At 36.8% G+C, this 20,678-nt stretch overlaps 1 protein-coding gene across 1 annotated transcript in view; it reads right to left on the reverse strand.

Annotated features, from left to right (window-relative positions):
• The window catches only part of PDZD8 (PDZ domain containing 8), a 107,042-nt gene that overhangs the window by 27,085 nt on the left and 59,279 nt on the right, over nt 1-20,678 (reverse strand). Inside the window, exon 3 of the mRNA XM_032281775.1 lies at nt 19,592-19,694. Coding sequence (XP_032137666.1) covers nt 19,592-19,694 — 103 coding nt within the window. The remainder of the gene's footprint in view (nt 1-19,591; nt 19,695-20,678) is intronic.

Here is a 20,678-nt window from a genome sequence, read left to right on the forward strand (position 1 = left end):
GCTTATATAAATCGAACTTTTGGAAAACATATGTCTGAAAGTAGAAATATTTGTTAATACCAATCAAATACTGTTAATATTCTGGGATTATTCAAATTTTAAAATGGTCTTAAAAGCCATTCTATAATGTAGCATCTAAATATTTCTGTCAGAAAGCCTCTTTAAGTTTATAAAATTTAGTCCTTCTGCTCATGAGAATATAAAAAAGCTCCTTTGGTCAAAGGAACCAAAACTCTACATGCTACAGATCTTCCAAAGGCGACTGCTGTTAACTAAATATATGTTTCCCCCTCCCCAACTTTCTACCAATTTATATGTTGAAATCTCAACCCCCAAACATGATGGTATTCGGAGATGGAGACTTTGGGAGATGATTAGTTCATCAGGGTGGAGCCCTCTTTTATTTATACACTTATAAAAGAAGTCTGAGAACATCCTTGTCCCTTCTGCCATGTGAGGACATAGGGAAAAAACAGCCAGCTATGAATCACAAGAAGGAAGCCTTCAGCTGACAGTGAATCTACTGGTGCTCTGATCTTGGACTTCCCAGCCTCCAGAAGTGTGAGGAATACATTTCTGTTGTTTATGAGCCACTCAGTTTATGTTATTTTTGTTAAAGCAGTACAAATGGACATCACTAAAAATCTTTTTTTTTTTTTTTTCTTTTTTGAGACAGTCTTGCTCTGTCATCTAGGCTGGAGTACAGTTGCATGATCTTGGCTCACTGCAACTTCTGCCTCCCAGGTTCAAACAATTCTCATGCCATCAGAGTAACTGGGATTACAGGCGTGCACCACTATGCCTGGCTAATTTTTGTATTTTTAGTAGAGACAGAAGAGAGTTTCACCATGTTGGCCAGACTAGTCTTGAACTGGCCTCAAGTAATCCGCTTGCCACAGCCTCCCAAAGTGCTGGGATTACAGGTGTGAGCACTGCGCCTGGCCAAAAATTATCATTTTTGAGGGACCAGTGCACAAATCACCTTTGTTTGGCTTGCTTTTGGGACTTGCAACTGAATTCTGAATGTCAGGAACTTGGGCCCTTATGATTAAAGTATAAAAGAATTATTTTCAAATTTTGAATTACAATTGAGAGGTCAAAATTTCTAAAACTAAAACAACTTTTTAATATTAAATAAGTTACTGAGCTGTTTGCAAGGTGAACTTTGTTTACAACATAGTTGGCAGAAAATATGTTAGAAATGTAACTTTGGTTACAGTCTCTGAATGAGTAACTCTGGTTATTTCAGTAAATACAAGATGTCAGATCAATTTGTTTATGGTTAAAGGATACAAATTACTACCAGGCGAGGGACTAACAGTTTACTGTAAATCCCAATTACAGGTGGCAAGAAGGCTGCTGAAGATCTATGGCTAAATTTCCTATTTTATCATATATCACTTTTAAAAATCATAACCATAACTGATGATCCCATCTAACTCCATTAGTATGTAAATACTTGCAAAGAGACACATATGCTCTTGTTCATTTTCGTTCTCTCCTTCTTCCCTTTTTCCTCTAATTCCCTCTTCTCTCCCTTCTCCCACAGTCCCCACAAACATCCTTGAGTGTAAGGTAACGCAAGTAACATTTGGTTCAATTTAGAAGTGACTAAGTTAGAACTAGAATACTATTCCTTAATTCTGTTTATAAAGCATATTTCAGTAAATCATAATTCTTTTAAAAAGTTCATAAAACAATTTCTATGTTCTAGAACAACAACAACAACAAAACACAACACATGAAAAGAAATAAAACACTGAGCTTCTGAAGGGTCCTGCTGGTATCAATCTAATTTACTTCTAACCCAGGCAGTTTTAACAGAACAAAAGATATAAACTGAAATACTTAATAGGACCCTCAACTACTTGGAAATTATATACTTTGCTCCAAGGAACCCACTATATTCTCAATCATTTTCCATTTAGTTCCATCACTTTAATAGAAAAAAAATGAGATATCACATTGTCATCTTTAAAACTGTCTTACTAGCAAAGAGGATTCACAATTTGGATGCACACAATCACACCTTTTTTTTTTTTTTGAGATGGAGTTTTGCTCTTGTTGCCCAGGCTGGAAGGCAATGGCAGGATCTAGGCTCACCACAACCTCCACCTCCTGGGTTCAAGCAATTCTCCTGCCTCAGCCTCTCGAGTAGCCGGGATTATAGTCATTCGCCACCTCGCCCAGCTAATTTTGTATTTTTAGTAGAGATGGGGTTTCTCCATGTTGGTCGGGCTGGTCTCGAGCTCCTGACCTCAGGTGATCTGCCTGCCTTGGCCTCCCAAAGTGCTGGGATTACAGTCACAAACCACCACACCCAGCCCACAACATCTTTTTCAAAGAAAGTATAACTCTTTGAAACAGACATATGGCAAATGTCTTGTTTTTATCTCTTGGCATAAAAATTACTATCAATTCCCACAGAACTTTCCAAAAGACCTGTCATTAAGTTTAAACAATTCATAAAGGTATAAAATCAGAAAAGTTCTTAAACTCATAAGCTAGATAAATGAAAAAGAATCTCTCAACTAAGGGGAACGTAACTGAATCATGTGGGCCAGTCTTTCCCATGCGATTCTCGTGATAGTAAATTAAGTCTCATGAGATCGGATGGTTTTATCAGGAGTTTCTGCTTCTGCTTCTTCCTCATTTTTCTCTTGCCACTGCCATGTTAAGAAGGTCCTTTTGCCTTCCACCGTGATTCTGAGGCCTCCCCAGCCGTGTGGAACTGTTAGTCCCATGAAACCTCTTTTTTTCTAAAATGCCCAGTCTCAGGTATGTCTTTATCAGAAGCATGAAAAGGACTAATACAGTAAATTGGTACCAGTAGAGTGGGGTCTTGCTGAAAAGAAACCCAAAAATGTGGAAGTGACTTTGTGACTGGGTAACAGGCAGAGGTTGGAACAGTTTGGAGGCCTCAGAAGAAGACAGGAACATGTGGGAAAGTTTGGAACTTCCTAGGAATTTGTTGAATGGCTTTGCCCAAAATGCTGATAGCAACATGGACAATAAGGTCCAGGCTGAGGTGGTCTCAGATGGAGATGAGAAACTTTTTGGGAACTGGAATAAAAGGTGACTCTTGTTATATTTTAGCAAAGAGACTGGCAGCATTTTACCCATGCCCTAGAGATTTGTGGAACTTTGAACTTGAGAAAGACGATTTAGGGTATCTGGTGGAAGAAATTTCTAAGCATTCAAGAGGTGACTTGTGTGCCGTTAAGGGCATTCAGTTTTATAAGGGAAGCAGAGCATAAAAGTTTAAAAAATTTGCAGCCTGCGTATGCGATAGAAAAGAAAAACCCATTTTCTGGGGAGAAATTCAAGCCAGCTTCAGAAATTTTCCTAAGTAGCAAAGAACCTAATATTAACCCTTAAGACCATGGAGAAAATGTCTCCAGGCCATATTGAGACCTTCAGGGCAGCCCCTCCCATCGCAGACCTGGAGGCCCAGGAGGAAAAAAGTGGTTTCGTGGGCTGGGCCCAGGGTCCCCGTGCTGTGTGCAGCCTAGGGACTTGGTGCCCTGTGCCCTAGCTCCTCCAGTTGTGGATAAAAGGGGACAATGTACAGATTGGGCTGTGGCTTCAGAGGGTGGAAGCCCCAATCCTTGTTGAGCCTGTGGGTGCATGGAAGTCAAGAACTGAGGTTTGGGAACCTCTGTCTACATTTCAGAAGATGTATGGAAATGCCTGGATGCCCAGGTAAAAGTTTGCTGCAGGAGTGGGGCCCTCATGGAAAATCTCTGCCAGGGCAGTGTGGAAAGGAAATGTGGGGTCAGAGTCCCTACAGAGTCCCTACCAGGGCACTGCCTAGTGGAGCTGTGAGAAGAGGGCCACCATCCTCTAAACCCCAGAATGGTAGATCCACCAACATCTTGCACCATCTTGCCTCAGATGCTCAATGACAGCCCGTGAAAGCAGCCAGGAGGGAGGCTGTATCCGGCAAAGCCACAGGGATGGAGCTGCCTAAGACCATGGGAACTCACCTCTTGCAGCAGTGTGACCTGGATGTGAGACCTGGGGTCAAAGGAGATCATTTTGGAGCTTTAAAATTTGACTGTCCTGCTGGATTTCAGACTTGCATGGGCCCTGTAATTCCTTTGTTTTGGCCAATTTCTCTTATTTGGAATGGCTGTATTTACCCAATACCTGTCCCCCAATCTAGAAAGTAACTAGCTTGCTTTGGATTTTACAGGCTCACAGGCGGAAGGGATTTGCCTTGTCTCAGATGAAACTTTGGACTGTGGACTTTTGAGTTAATGCTGAAATGAGTTAAGACTTTTGGGGGACTGTTGGGAAGGCATGACTGGTTTTGAAATGTGAGGACATGGGATTTGGAGGGGCCAGTGGCAAATGATATAGTTTGGCACTGTCTCCACCCAATTCTCATCTTGAATTGCATCTCCAAGAATTTCCATGTGTTGTGGGAGGGACCCAGGGGGAGGTAATTGAATCACAGGGGCTAGTCTTTCCCATGCCATTCTCATGACAGTGAATTGTCTAAGGATATCTGATGGGTTTAACGGGGGCTTCTGCTTTTGCTTATTCCTCATTTTTCTCTTGCTACCACCATGTAAGAAATGCCTTTCACCTCTTGCCATGATTTTGAGGACTCCCCAGCCATGTGGAACTTGTAAGTCCAATTAAATCTCTTTTTGTTCCCAGTTTCAGGTACATCTTTATCAGCAGTGTGAAAATATACTAACGCAGTATCTGTAAAGAATTGATTCCAGGACCCCGTGGACGTCAAAATCTGCTGGTGCTCAAGTCCTAGAGTCAGTCCTATGGAACTCATAGATATAAAACATCCATGTCTGTGGATTCTATATCCCACAAATACTGTATTTTCCATCTGCTGCTGACAGAATACAAAGATGCAGAACCCTGAGATATAGGGTGTCAACTATATATTTTAAAAATATTCTCGGCCAGGTGCGGTGGCTCATGCCTGTAATCCCAGCCCTTTGGGAGGCTGAGGTGGGCGGATCACCTGAGGTCAGGAGTTTGAGACCAGCCTGGCCAACATAGTGAAATCCCATCTCTACTAAAAATACTGTAATTAGCCAGGCATCGTGGTATGCGTCTCTAATCCCAGCTACTCAGGAGGCTGAGACATGAGAATTGCTTGAACCCAGGAGGCAGAAGTTGCAGTGAACTGACATTGCACCACTGCACTCCAGCCTGGACAACAGAGCAAGACTCTGTCTCAAAAAAAATAAGGAGGGGGGTACATGTGAATAGTATAAGGAATGAATCCTAAATTATCTCACAAGTTAAAGATCCCAAATCTGGAAATCTAAAATCTGAAAATGAGCATTTCCTTTGAGTGTCATGTCAGTGATAAAAAATTTCAGATTTCAGAGTGTTTCAGGTATCTGGATTTGGAATGCTCAACTTGAATAATGCCTAAATTTTCACAAATTAACATTTAATGGATAGATAAGAAGCTGCTGAAGTCGGCCTCTCCTGAGAACTAAGGCAGATTTAAAATTATTCGTTGAAGAAAAACTTCAATGTCACCTTGCATGGCTTTGTTCTAAGAGTTGGGTTTGTGTTCTGGCTCTAACATTTACTAGTTTTGTCAACTCAGGCAAGTGATTTAGCCCTGTGAGTCTTAATCATAAAACAGTGACACCCGATATCTACCATACTGGGTTGTTGTCAACATTAAATGAAACTATGGGCATAAACATCTGGCGCAATCTAGGTACAGGTACTTCTGTTATCTCCCCTTAGGAAGATTTCCTTCTGGATGAAAATACAAATGACTCCCCTCAATCATCAAAATGGAATGCCAGCTTAGCCATTTGATAACTTGGTTTCTAAAGCAACTGGGTAGTAAATTAGGACTGCATCCATTGGTTATTTCATCTAAGAGAAAAGAAAGATCTAAAAGTATAATATGAAAAAGTAAACTCCATTATATAAATACAACCAATCTAAGAGATCTAAGGAATAAAAACGGTCCTCTGCTCAGGTTCAAAAGGCTGTTAGGAAAATAATTACATTTTAATGATTATCTTGCAATATACTTAGGTTTCTTATTTTCTCTTTTAAAATATGATTGATGTTTTGATTGGAAATAAAATTTTATACGACCATTCCAGTGAAATAAAAAGTTCAGAAAAATATGCAGAGGCCTAGGTTGTTAGGTGAACAATACAGTAGAACCTTCTTGCCCTTTTTAATTCCTTTGTCAAACAGAAACAGCTCTTATTTTAAAAATGAATCACCAGGTCAGGCTTCAGCCTCATATAGTATCACTCTATTTCTGCAGGTGATTTACATCTTACTAAGGAAGTGTAAGAGCCTTAGGTACAGATAGTTTTTTTTTTTTTTAAAAAGTTTTTTTTTTAATAAATAAGGTTTCTTTTTTAAAAAAATAACTTTTTAATCTTGAAATAATTTCAACCTTACAGAAAAATTGCAAAACTAGTAAAGAATTCCAGTAAAGAATTCCCATTTATCCTAAACCCAGATTTTCCAATTGTTAACATTTTGCCACATTTGTTTCTCTTTGCATATTATTTTTCTGAGCCATTTGAAAATAAATTAGACAAATGATATCCTTAACCTCTAAATACTTAAGCACGTATTTCCTAACAAAGACATTCTCTCACATAACCACAGTACGATTATCAGAGTCAGAAAGTTAACATTGGGATAATACTATCATCTAATCTATAGACTTTATTCCAGCTGGAATGTAATTCTGAAATATGAACCAATAGCCTTTTATCTTTGCATAATCTTTGACCAATGGATTACTTATATCAATAGTAAACTATTGCCTATTGGCTACTTATATTTTAAGAACACACAAGCATATTTTGTATGTGAATAATGGGTGTTTGCGTATGTTTACCAAGTTTGCCTAAAAGGTTAACAGTGGTCTCTCCAAGCAGTGGAATTATGGTTGACTTTTGTAGTCTTCTTTATAGCTTTCTATTTTTTTTTAAATGAGGAAAAACTGCCGATACTAATTTCTAAACATACATGTATATATATAATTTTTATCTTATACAGGTTGATTTTGGTAAAATATGCACGTTTCTACAAATTTCACAAATGAGTATGTCACCATGAAAATTTAAAATCTGCTTCATGATAATCCCTTTTGCTTACTGGCTTCCTACTTCTGACAACATTCTCATTATTGATCAACTTATAAAAGATAATTTACACACCATTCATCTAGGAAAAAAGTCATCTGCCCATGCTCTAACAATTACTAGATAACCTTAAAATAAAATAACCAATTATCCAGAAGTACTCTTATTTACAGTGATTAACAAAACATCCTTATCTCTTCCAACATAAGGCATATTGTTTACACATAAACAACTTTCAAATATAACCATCTATTTCTCTAGTACAATCCAATACCAGGGTAAACCAACATGCTTACAAATGGGAAACACAGCTGTCAAACCAGCTTTAAACTCTACACCTGTTCAATATTTTTGAGAAATACATAACTTATGAAAATACTACCAAGACGGGTTTAATAGGACATATGAATTAAGCATCGCTATTGCCACTCCTTTCCACTTACGTGTTTGAAGGCAAAAACAAAAATTTTAACCTAGTTTTACTTTAGCTTATTCCTTTTAAAGTACCTTCAATTAGTATATTATAGAACTTCACATTTTTTTTTTTTTTTGAGACGGAGTTTCGCTCTTGTTACCCAGGCTGGAGTGCAATGGCACGATCTTGGCTCACCGCAACCTCCGCCTCCTGGGTTCAGGCAATTCTCCTGCCTCAGCCTCCTGAGTAGCTGGGACTACAGACACGTGCCACCATGCCCGGCTAATTTTTTGTATTTTTAGTAGAGACGGGGTTTCACCATGTTGACCAGGATGGTCTCGATCTCTTGACCTCGTGATCCACCCACCTCGGCCTCCCAAAGTGCTGGGATTACAGGCTTGAGCCACCGCGCCTGGCCTGAACTTCACATTTATAGCAAAAATGCAAACAGGTGAAAGCTAGACATCTCAAACAGTGAAGTATCATGAACTACTTCCTAAATGTTTGAAAACTTCGTTATTAACTATAATTATCTACAAGCACTAATGTCCATGCTATGACATTAAGATTCTTTATTCCTAAAAAGTTCTTAATTTCTTATCTTACACATTCCTGAAATTTAAATGTTTGTCCATGTTTTAATCTGTTGAGATGGGCAGCAGCTATTGATCTCCATCCTCCTTACAACAGCCCCTAATAAACTTGCTGATATCCTCAAGTCATTATTTGAGAACATTATCTTAAAAAACAACAATAACACTATCTTGTGATTGAGAAGGATACTCTCCCTGCTCTCCTCACCTTGTTACAGGAAGGATTTAAAAGGGTCTTATAAACTTGTTCAAGAAAAAATAAATAAATAAAATAAAAGGGACTGGGAGTAGGGGATTTGTAAGGACATACAAAATATATGCACCAAAAACCATAGGAGCAAAATAGGTCAAGTTCAATTATAATATTATGTGCCAGGTATTATGCTAAGTATTTTTCATACATTTAACCCTTTATACCCTGTAAGGCAGTTACTAATACCTCTACTGTAGAGATTATGAAATACCTTGCTCATAGTCATAAAGCTAGAGTGAAAAAAGCTAGATTTCAACCCAGGTATATAGGACACCATTTGTGGAAATGATATAGTACTAGTTAAGAACATCAGCAGTGGGGTCATACTGCCTGGGTTTGCAGACTGTCTTGACTGCCATCTACCTGGGTGATATCGATAAATTACTTCTGTCTTTGCATCTTAATTTTCTCATATATAAAACAGAGATAATAATAGTGCCTATTATCATGGTATTGTTCAATGAGGATTAAATGTTTAATGCATGTAAAATCTTAAAACTAAGACTGACACAGAAAAATTGTGGAAACTTGTAATTGCTAATTATCACTGGACTGAATATATGTGGACAGGGAGCTGAATACTACTGCAAGATCTCTCATTACATCTCTCTAATACTTTAGGAAAGTGTTTATCTCTTAGTTTTGCATCTGTGTATGACTCAGAAAATCAGCTACTTGGCTAAGTGGATTTTTATAGGAAGGTGCTACTGTGCCTTGAAAAGGATGTTTTAGCTAGTGAGACTGTATAGACTGTGTGAATCAATTTTAGTTGAATTAGAGTAAACTGCAGGATTCTGAGAAACGGAACCTGAAAATAATGTTTAAGTTTTATGAATGTTACCTCCTTTAACTTGCTCTTTCAAAATATTTAGATTCTTACTACAATACTGTGAAACTACTTTGCTGTTCTTTATCCTATATGAAAAAAAGAGATCTTAAAAACATAGCATAAACCTCAAATAAAGCATTCAACTTACTAGTTAAGATACTAGAAGGTGAAATCACAGCAGTAATTTTTTTTTTTTTAAAAAACCATAGATCAAAGCACCACATGAAAAACATTCCATCTCTACACTGACCTTTGATAACAGCTTGTACAGAATGAGATCCTCTTTCTCCTTTCCTTCTCCCTCCTTATAGCTCATCTTTCTGGCTTCCTTGCTCACTCCAAAACCTCCTCCATTCCCTGTGGTATCCAAGCCACACAGACTCTATTTTCCATTTCCACTGCCACCTTTCTGGTTCAGACTTTCATTACCCCTCACCTCTACTTTTCAGGTCTTTATGCTATCAAATCATCCTTGATTTTATCCATTGCTGCCAGGTTCAATAAACATATTATTGACTATTATGTGCTAAATATTGTGCTAGACATTTTAATATATAGAATCTCATTTAACCTTCATACAACCATATGAAACATCAGTCTCATTTTATAGAATAAAGTACTTGTGGATGAAACGGGTTTAGGGACTCTGAGTAAGGTCATGCTGGAAAAAGTGGCCTAGCTGAGACTGAAATCCAGCTCTAAGTTTGCGTGAAGAAAGATTCTGATAACATTTTCATTCTAAAAGCCTCCAGAGGCCCAACAGTCTTGGAAAGTAACAGTCAAACTTCCCAAAGTGGTATTTAAAGTACTCTGTAATGTGGTTCAACCTTTTTATTTTTGTTTTGCATAACTTCCTATGCTGCCATATTGTTTAGCCAACTTGAACAACTGACTCTATCCCAACGATATTCAAATAGTCTTACTCTTAGCTGGGAATTTTGCTATGTCCTCATTTTGAAATGGCCTCTCTGCCATCTCAAAATCCTATATATAATATGAGGTTTGGTTCAAATGTTACCTCCTTAATATATTTTCTAGTTTTCCCAAAGAATGTTACTTCTCCCTCATTGGAACCTCACAGTACTACCGATACTCATAGCACTGATGATCTTATTTCCTTACTACTTATTTCATTGAAGGGAAAGATGATACAATGCCTTACACCTCATATTCAGTTTCTTGTTTTCATATTCACAGTGCTTACCATTAATTTGATTGGAGAGTTTATGTTTGTATATTTTGACATAACTTCCTATTCTTTTCCCAGCATCTTAAAATCATATAAACATACTTAGAAAACCTAAGACAGAGAACTACATCCTCATTTTTAATCAAGATGAACTTTAAGAGTAGAAATGTTACATAGGATTTACTATTAAAGCTTGAAGGCATTTAGTTTATTTAAAGAAGCCAAACTATAGAACATTATAGATGGCTAAAATTTCATTGAGTCCCTACTGTATTCACAAGTATTATCAAATTGAACTAAACCTGGGTTTTCATAAAAACTGACATTTTGAAAAAAGCTTTATTTGCTTTAATCTTTCTCTTCCTTTTGATAAGATTAAGACTGTAAATGGCAAATGGTTAAACAGGAGCACCAAAATGTTATCTGCAAGGCATCTGGCCTTAAAAAAAACACCAAAATGCTAACTCTGAGGCATCTGGCTTAACGTATTTATAAGTTTGTCTGTCTCAGATACTCTTGAGTATCTGAAATCACAGTTGTTTAAGAAGCTCTTTTATACTCTTTATATGTACATTCAACAATACACGACAGAGGTGGACTTTGTAGATGCACTGAATTTCATTCGGCAAGACTTCTAAACTCTCCAAAACTGAAAGGGAAGTAAGGCATGTAAAATTTTAGATTATACCTCATCATTTTATTTAGGCTACATTAAACTATACACATAGAGTAAGAAATATTTTTGATGTTTTCAATAATGTCAGAAATAATTTATACGCCACATCTGTAAACCAAAATCCTCACTCTAAAAATCAGGCTTTTCACAAAATTAATATTGAGCAGTAAAGCTCTCATTTTGTGGACTTCCTTACCCTAAACATTTTTATTTGGTTAAAACATACAAGGAATAGCCTTGAAGATGGAAAGGAAATAGAAATGTGACTAAAAGTCATGCTAAAACTCTGAAGGTCTGGAAGAAAAAGGGTTGTGGTTGAATAAAGGCTCTTGGTCAGGCAGCCAGCCTTAGTCATACCAAAAACATTTCCTAACAAAGTCATACAAAAACCTTTCCTAACCAACTGAATGCCATGTGCTAAGAGCAAAACATCATAGTACCTGCTGATATGGAAGATATTGCTGGAGACAATACTGATAACATTATCATAGAAATATAAATGTGAAATCCCAAGTGTGATAAGCATTACCAAGGAGTTTCATGATGGTTAGGAAAGGTTTCCCAGAGGAAATGATTATTAGTGTTTTATTAATAGGTTCTAAGAGAACACAAAACTGAGTATTTAATAAGAAAGACCTTTAAAACAGAGGATGGCTACTTGGTGACAGAATAGCTGAGTACCAAACAGGAGACATTGAGTAAACGCAGATATTAGTAATAGTAAGAAGTTACTATCAATCTTTGGCTGGAAGGAAGAAGGGTGAGGAAGAAGAGGTGGTATTACTAGAGGCCAGGGGCTAGAGTATCAAGTAGAAGCTGGAAGTATGGTGGGCCTGTCCTGTCAGAAGCATGAAGCCACGAAGGAGAAAGAATGGCTGTCAGATACACTGTCCAATGCAAAGGGAAAGAAGAAAACTCTGGCTTTCCCAGTTCACTCCCATTCCCATCAGTGCTTTACATTGGTCAAATCCAGCTGAAATACAGTCTGCTAAGGTCAGCCCTCTCACAGCATATAGCAGTGAAGGGCAGAAAAATGTATCTGAGGGCAAACAAGCTAAGGTCAAACACAAGCAGAGATCAGATGAATGAGTTAACCACAGCTTTGTATGGGCAGAAATGAGCTGGGGGAAGGGGGCACATGTACCATGGCTGTGTAGTAGACAGAGAGTATGGCAAGTATGGAGGAGTGAAAGACAGCCAGCATGGTTAAATTGGAGAATGGCAGGGGAGAAAGGAGGGCTGGAGAAATACATAGGGACCAGGCCTGCGAGGACTGGAATTTATCATCCTATAATATGCAATCAGAAACCACAGAGGCAGGCAACTGACAGAATCAGATTTGTATCTCAAAAGTTCACTGATCCTCCCCTTTTCCTCCCAGGAAATTCACTAAACTGCAACATGTCAGAAATTCTACTAGGTGCAGGATACATAGCCTAAAAACAATATAGCATATTTGTGTCTCTGTGAAGTCTACTAGCAAGTGCCTAGCATGCTGGATTATGTAAGACCTTTTAGGTATTCTTTCAGCATAAATCATCTGATTATCATCACGACATGACATTTATCTTTATTATACCACAGATTTAGTTCCAGTAAATTTGCTGATTATCCTCCTGTTTACTTTTTGTATTTATATGCTTCCATTAGTCACTCACCCATCTTTGTCTTTTCAGCTGAAGAACACTAATTTTTTTCCCATCCATTTATCTTTATATGGCTATCTCATTTCCGTGTTAATTTTAATTATTTGTCCTCACCCTATCCAGTTCTGTTTTAAAATCCTTGTATTATAGCAACCATAAATGCACAAATAATTTATTCCCAGAGAATTTCATAGTTTTAAAATAAGTGTATAAAAAGATTTCGTTTTGTGACATTTCTCATGAAAAGTCAAATTCCTTGTTTTGGAAGCACAGTGACATATTACCTATTTCTTTAAGAATCCTAGATCTCATATAAGTATAGTTTGGATTTCTTTCTTACATACTTGTCCTGAGAGCTCTTCCTTCATATTCTACCTCTTAACTTGGTGCTTCTTAGCTTAGTGCTATGTGTAAATCTAAAGATTATACTGTACATTCCTTCTTCGAGATCTGTGCTGTCCAATATGGTACCCACTAGTCACATGCAGCTTCGGAGCACCTGGAATGTAGCTGAAATTCAACCTATGCTGTAACTGTAAAATATATACCAGATTTCAAAGACTTTTTATAAGGATGTAAAATATCTCATTGATTTTTATGTTGATTACATGTCAAAATGACCAGGTTTGAGATATATATGGGTCAAATAAAACATTACTAAAATTAATTTCACCTGCTTATTTTTGTTTTTTACAGTGTCCACTAGAAAATCAAAAATTACATAAGTGCCACATACTATATTTCTGTTAGTGCTGTTTTAAATCATTTATGAAAATTTATCAAAGTCTTGGACTCAAGCATTCAGGATACTATACCTGGTCATCCTTATCCTGTTTCCCACATCTTTAAGCCAGATCTACTTGTAACAAAATATTCTCCTAGGAATTAGATGTTCCAGGAAACTTTGGTATGGATCTTCTTCAAAAGCTTTCGGAAAGTTCAAAATGCATTTGCTGTTATCATTTCTTCTGTATGCTCATTTACCATCTTCATATTAGATAGGAATGATTTCCCTAAATGCTGTTTTTTCTCCCAACTGATTATTTTTTCCTTTACACTAAGTCTTTACTGTATTCAATTGCCCTAATAATTACTTTGGAAGTAAACGAAGACTCACTGGGCTCTATAAGAAGCCAGACTGTGTCTGAATCAGGCTTAATCTTAGGCAAGTGAACATGGGTGAGGGTATTTTGAAGCCCCTTGTATTCAAATCCCATCTCCCCATAATTTCAGATCTCTCCTGAAGTCTGTTCTAAAATGATTCAATTATCACTACTAATTATTACAACAACATTCATAGTCTAGTTTTTGTTAGAGGTAGTGAGATTTAATCAAACAGGTATAGATCCTATAGTCAGAAGATTTTGGCTCTTTGTATATGGGAAAAGTATTTCATAGATTCTAAAGTGCTACATATTTAGATATTTTGTTTGCATATCTTGTTTCTTACCCTGGCAGTGGTTCTTAGAAAATAGGTATCATCTCCTCATCTCTTTAATTGTATGGGTGTGTTTAAAAATTGATGGGAGCCTGATATCAATTATTTACCTTTCCAAATCGGATTCTTGAGAAAAATTAGGCTTTGATGAGAAAACAATAGCTTTCTTTTCTAGAGAAGAAAAAAATACCACTCAAGTCAAACAGAAAGAAAACATCCGAAATCTAGGAGGTGAATTCTTCAGACTTTACAATTTTAGATAAGGAGGACCTTATCTAAAGCCCTACTTATAACAGTTGCCAGTTAATACCACATAACACTCTAAAAGAATATACTGTTCTGATTAAGAGCTCCAATATGTCACTTATGGATTCTCCCCATTAGCTGAGTGCTTTTCAGGGATTCATTATTCCTCGTTTTTCAGGTAGATCTGAAGTAGAATGTCATCTCCTAATGCCTTTAACCGCAGTTCCCTCTGGAACCTGCATACTGGGGTACAAAAGGTATGAAGTACTTCTACTCTTTTATTTATACCGACAAATGATTATACTCTCTTCTGCCCATCTGTTCTAAATTAAGAGACCCAAAAGCTTCTTTTAGAATTTCCCCTCCATTTCAAAACAGGAAAAAATTCATATTCATCCTTCCTTTCTGATAGTGACACATTTATATACCAATATTGTTTGGGTTTTCAACCTCGTGTCTCTACTTGCAGAAGGAAATACTTGGTCTCTTATGAAAGACAATTGCTATCAAGTATATGAAGGCAGAGGGTGGTAGGTTGAAGGAAAATGGAGAGTCAGGTTAGTATCAGAAAATGTACATAAAAGCTTGTTTCTAAAACCAGAATTCCTTACATTCTTTTATTCAGAATGAAAGAATAGGTGGGTGTTTGTAGTAGCCCCTACTACCTTTTCCTTTACCTCAGAATTCCCAGATTCAGAGGTTCCAGAGCCCATTTTCATGGTGCCTTCTCTGCTACCCAATGGCCTCAAACATCCCAAGTTGAAGGAATAGAGTTGGAATAGAACAATCTATGAGAAGAATCAAGTGCGTCAGGGTGGACAAATGATTAAAAGTAGATACAGAGGGCACAGGCAGACTAGCTAAAATAGGAAGACAGGAGGAAAGAGAACAAAACTTTTATTAATAATCTATTTTTTGTCTGAGGCTGGGCGTGGTGGCTCATGCCTGTAATTCCAGCACTTTGGGAGGTTGAGGGTGGGTCACCAGAGACCTGGAGTTCGAGACCAGCCTGGCCAACATGGTGAAACTCTGTCTCTACTAAAAATACAAAAATTAGCCGGGTGTAGTGGTGCATGCCTGTAGTCCCAGCTACTTGGGAGGCTGAGGCAGGAGAATTGCTTGAACCCAGGAGGTGGAGGTTACAGTGAGCCGAGACTGCACCACTGCACGCCAGCCTGGGTGACAGAGCTAGACTGTCTCAAAAACAAAAACAAAAAAAATAATTTATTACCTGTCTGGAACCAGGGGTAAAGCAAGTGAGTGGTCAGTGGCAAGGAAACTCAAATTCTGGGAAGGTAAAACTCAGGATCTCTCTCTTTCAAATAATGTGTGCTAATGTGGCATTTATATGGTCTGTGTGGCTAACAAGGCACACAATAATGATTCATATGTGTCTTAATATATGTCAGATTAATTTATCGTGAATTTTATTTGTAAGCACTATATATTCTACAGACATTTATAGATAGATTTTATAGTTGACTACTAAAATATCATGGCCTGAAACTTTTTAAAATCTGAAAACTCCTTAAATTTCTTTCTTAGTGAAAGTTAAGCAAACTATGATCACCAAACCTGAATACTGCAATAGACTGAAATAAATCACAAATTGAATTGTCTTTTTCTGGTGTGGTAAAGAAATTTTTAATATTTACTCTGTCATCTCTAATTTTTGTTTAAGTCTAATATCTAATTTACTTGTATCTCAGCTATCTTGGTTTATAGGATTCTCATGATAAATCTTCATTATTTTCAAATATGAACAATTTTCAAATATGATTGTTCAAAAATGAACAATCATAAGGCACCTCATTTACTCTACAAGCTCTTTTATTGTATGTATGAGCTAAGCAGGGCACTGCTCTGTGCTTGCTCCAAACTTTTCTTGGGTTTCTAATAACGTATTTCTAAAATAGGCTTTATGCAGGCTATTTGCTAAATTACTCTGCAATTTCTCCCTTATATCCCAATTTATAAAAAATTCCCTTAAAAAGTCATGGCCAGGTTCAATCATTGTGGTAGACAGTGTGGCGATTCCTCAAGGACATAGAAATAGAAATTCCATTTGACTCGGCAACCCCATTACTGGGTATATATCCAAAGGATTATAAATCGTTCTATTATAAGGACACATGCACACGAATGTTCATTGCAGCACTGTTTACAATAGCAAAGACCTGGAACCAACCCAAATGCCCATCGACGATAGACTGGACAGGGAAAATGTGACACATATACACCATGGAATACTATACAGCCATCAAAAACGATCAGTTCATGTCCTTTGTAGGGACATGGATGAACCTGGAAACCATCATTCTCAGCAAACTGACACAAGAACAGAAAATCAAACACTGCATGTTCTCATTCATAGGTGGGTGTTGAACAATGAGAACACATGGACACAGGGAGGGGAGCATCACACACTGGGGTCTGTAGGGGGGAAATAAGGGAGGGACAGTGGGGGGTGGGGAGCTGGGGAGAGATATCATGGGGAGAAATGCCAGATATAGGTGATGGGGAGGAAGGCAGCACATCACACTGCCATGTGTGTACCTATGCAACAATCTTGCATGTTTTTCACATGTACCCCAAAACCTAAAATGCAATTAAAAAAAAAAAAAAGTCATGGCCAGGTGTGATGGCTAGTTCCTTTATACCCAGAACCTTGGAAGGCTGGCGGGGGAGGACTGCTTGAGGACAGGAGCTCAAGACCAGCTTGGGCAACACAGCAACACCCTGTCTCTACCCAAAAATAAATAAATAAATAAAAATAAATAAAAGATGAGTGTAATGGCATACACCTGCAGTCCCAGCTACTCCAGAGGTGGAAGTTGAGGTGGGAGGATTACTTGATCCCAGGAGTTGGAGGCTGCAGTGAGCCATTATTGTGCTGCTGCACTCTAACCTGGGTGACAGGGCAAGACCCTGTCTCTAAAAAAATAAAAAATGAAAAGGTCATCAAATAGATTTGAGTTGTTTTCTTGTGGACTGGCTACATGAAAGTCAGTCATAACTCCTGTTTTTCCCTTGCATTCTCCTTCTACAAAGGCAGAAAAGTTAAAATGGCTTCTCATAGTGTACTTCCTTGCTGCTGAGGAAGCCATATGACTCATTTCTGGTCAGTGAGATGTTAGTAGAAATCCCTGGGAGGAAATTCCAGGAAAGTTTTAAAAAGGACATGGCTGACATGTGCTTTTGGCCAGCTTTAGACCACACCCCTTTTCTTGAAAGGTAAAATCCTAAGGGTGTCTTAGACATCTTGCAACCATGAGAGCAAAAAACCCATGCTAAGAAAGATGAAGGAGGAAGCCATGTTCTTCAATTACAGTGTTATGCTCCTTTAAAAACTCAAGGCACATTTAAAGTATGGCAGGAATTAAGTTTCTTTTATTCTGCATATTCATTATAATTAGTGACTAACTTCAATGAAGAATTCCAACATAAAGACTGATTTAAACCTAGAGATTGTATTTATACAAAGAGAGCATCCTAAACTCATCAAATAATTTAGCATAATTGTTTTTTTAACAATGTTCTATTTTCTACCCATACTTGTAATATATTACAAATTATCAAAATCTACTCCCTGATGTTTTATGTTGTCTTAAAGAACATGCTAATTCTCCTCCCTAGGAATATTAAATTCAGACATAGGTAATTTAATGCCTGTAGACACTGTTGCTGACATTTTCAACATCAGATCTAATTAATAACCTAGAATTCTTTCCTCAAAACTACTTATGACATATTAAGAAGTAAAATAATGAAAAGATTAATGTCTTACCAACCTTTGCTATAAAATATTAGAACCATCTAATCTCATATCTTTGCAAATATAATAAAGGATATTGAAAATGCCAATAGCAATGGCAAGTTATGACAATTCAAAGTAAAGCCAAAAATTTAGCTGGACAAAAACAATAATGCTTCTTCATGCAGTTATGTATTTCAGAATAAATTCTAATGCCAGTTGTTTCATTCTTCTGAGGAATTGCTTCAAATTGTTTGAGATACTAACATAAAGAAAGTTGGGGCAAGATCAGCCACCAAAAAAAGGGGAAATTTCCCATGAAACCTCTATTTTGACCATGTCATTACCATGCTCAAAATCTTCAACAGCTCCCCACGGCTTTCATAAATCCAAACTCTATGGGCCAACCACCCTCCCTTTCCAGTTTTACTTGTCCCTACCTCTCCACTCTGATCCAAATTACCCTATTTCTCTCAAAATAATTTCAAACTGCCCAATGTTTATATAAGGATGTTCACAATTAATACATAAGTAAATTAGAAACAATTTAAAAGTCAAAGGAATTTCCATAAAAATGCTACATAGTAGTCCAATAAAGATTTAGCAGGATTTTGACTATTACCCTGTACTACTGGGAACATGCTTCTACTAAAAATAATTATTGTTTACCTGAAATTCAGATTTAACTGGGTGTCCTCTATTTTCTCTGGTAAGCCTGCTCCAGTGTCATCTCTCTAGAGTCCTATTATCACCAGATCTAAAGAATGTCCTTTAGGATGCTCTCTTTGTATAAATACAATCTCTAGGTTTAAATCAGTCTTTATGTTGGAATTCTTCATTGAAGTTAGTCACTAATTATAATGACTAACTTATAATTCCTCTGTCATATCCCTTCATAGCACTTGTCAATCTTTGGGAATAGCTTTGTTCAGTTTTTTTGTTTACCATTGTAGATCACTTCCTCCCTCTTCTAATTAATCCCCACATCACAATTCTACCTCATGTTAGTATCACAGAATAGGGTTTTTTTTTTTTTTGTCTTGAACAGTTTCTCTCACATCTAAAACAGTACCCAGCACAAAGTAAGTGTTCATAAAATATCTGTCCAATGAATGAATAATGAATACTCTGAATTCACATCTTCAAAAGTGTTTAGTTAAAATTATTTCCTTCTAATTTCATAACTGCAGCAATCTTAAAAGTTCTAAAAGGAAAACTAGTTGGACTAGGTTTCTTATGCAGGTAATATGAATACTAACTATAGTTTCATGTGATTTACTTTATCACTGAGGTTGTATTGTAACAAGACAAATAAATAAGAACTGTTCATAACTATTTGCACATGACCAAAAATAACTCTAAGAATATAGAAACAGTAATAAAAGCACACTTATAAAATAGACCTTTATACAGATATAAATCACTGCAAATCCATTTTACCGTCTTAATAGAGCTCCTTTGTTTTTCTTCCCAAACACTACTGCTTAATTCAAGTGTACAATGAACATTTGCCTCTCTGTCATAGGATCCAAAAATGAGTAACCTGCAGAATAAAACAAAACAAGGGAGAATATTATGCTTGTTATATTCATTAAAATTTTTCTTTCTGATCATTATAACAAGAAGCAATACATTACTCCATTACTATTACAGCTTTAGTAAGAGAAAAAAAAATTAAGTCAAATATTTTATACACCCTCTAGTGGAAACATGAAGTAAAGCTAAAATCTGGTGAGATTCCAGGATATGCTGTTTTCCAGCAGCTAAGTTAAGCAAATACAAAGTATTATCTACTCATTAAGTAAAGAAATTGACCAAATATTTATATGTAGCAGCAACAGCTATACATCTTCAAAACAGGCTATGGAATTAAAAAAAAAAAGATGCAGAATAATGCATCTAGTATACCATCAACTGTAAAACACACACACACAAAAGTGTGATACAATTTCTTATAAACACACACACACACACACACACACACACACACACACGACACAGACACTCTTCATCTACGAATATGACCTCAGGAAAATGATTTAACTTTTCTAAGGCCCCTCTTCTAGAAACTCTGGGCAAAAATAGTACTTACCTCTGAGAACTATTTTAAGTAAAAGACAATGCACACAAGGCATTTAGCATAGTGCCTAGTAAACAGTAAGTGCTCAATAAATGTTATTTCTATTACTATCTTGAAAACAATTGTCAAGGAATATTGGCGTCACATAATTTTACTGTTTAACATTTGGATCTAAAAAAGACATATGAGGTCCAATCACAAGATTATATAAAATAATTGTTATTATTGAAGAAAAAGCTCACGTGTCCAACTTCTGTATTATCTGTCCTCAAAATCAGAATGTAAATCTGCCAACTTGTTTCAGCAGTAAGCTTGAGAATAGCTTTAACACTAACAAACATGTTAGCTGTTACTCTATTATTTTATCTCTCTATGAAGATCATGAGGCAGTAGTGAATAATGAAAAAGTGGGTAAAACACATGAGAGCAATTTGAAAAAAACTGTGT

This window comes from Sapajus apella, unplaced genomic scaffold (genome assembly GCF_009761245.1).
Source record: "Sapajus apella isolate SASKATOON/1434 unplaced genomic scaffold, GSC_monkey_1.0 scaffold13, whole genome shotgun sequence".
NCBI lineage: Eukaryota > Metazoa > Chordata > Mammalia > Primates > Cebidae > Sapajus > Sapajus apella.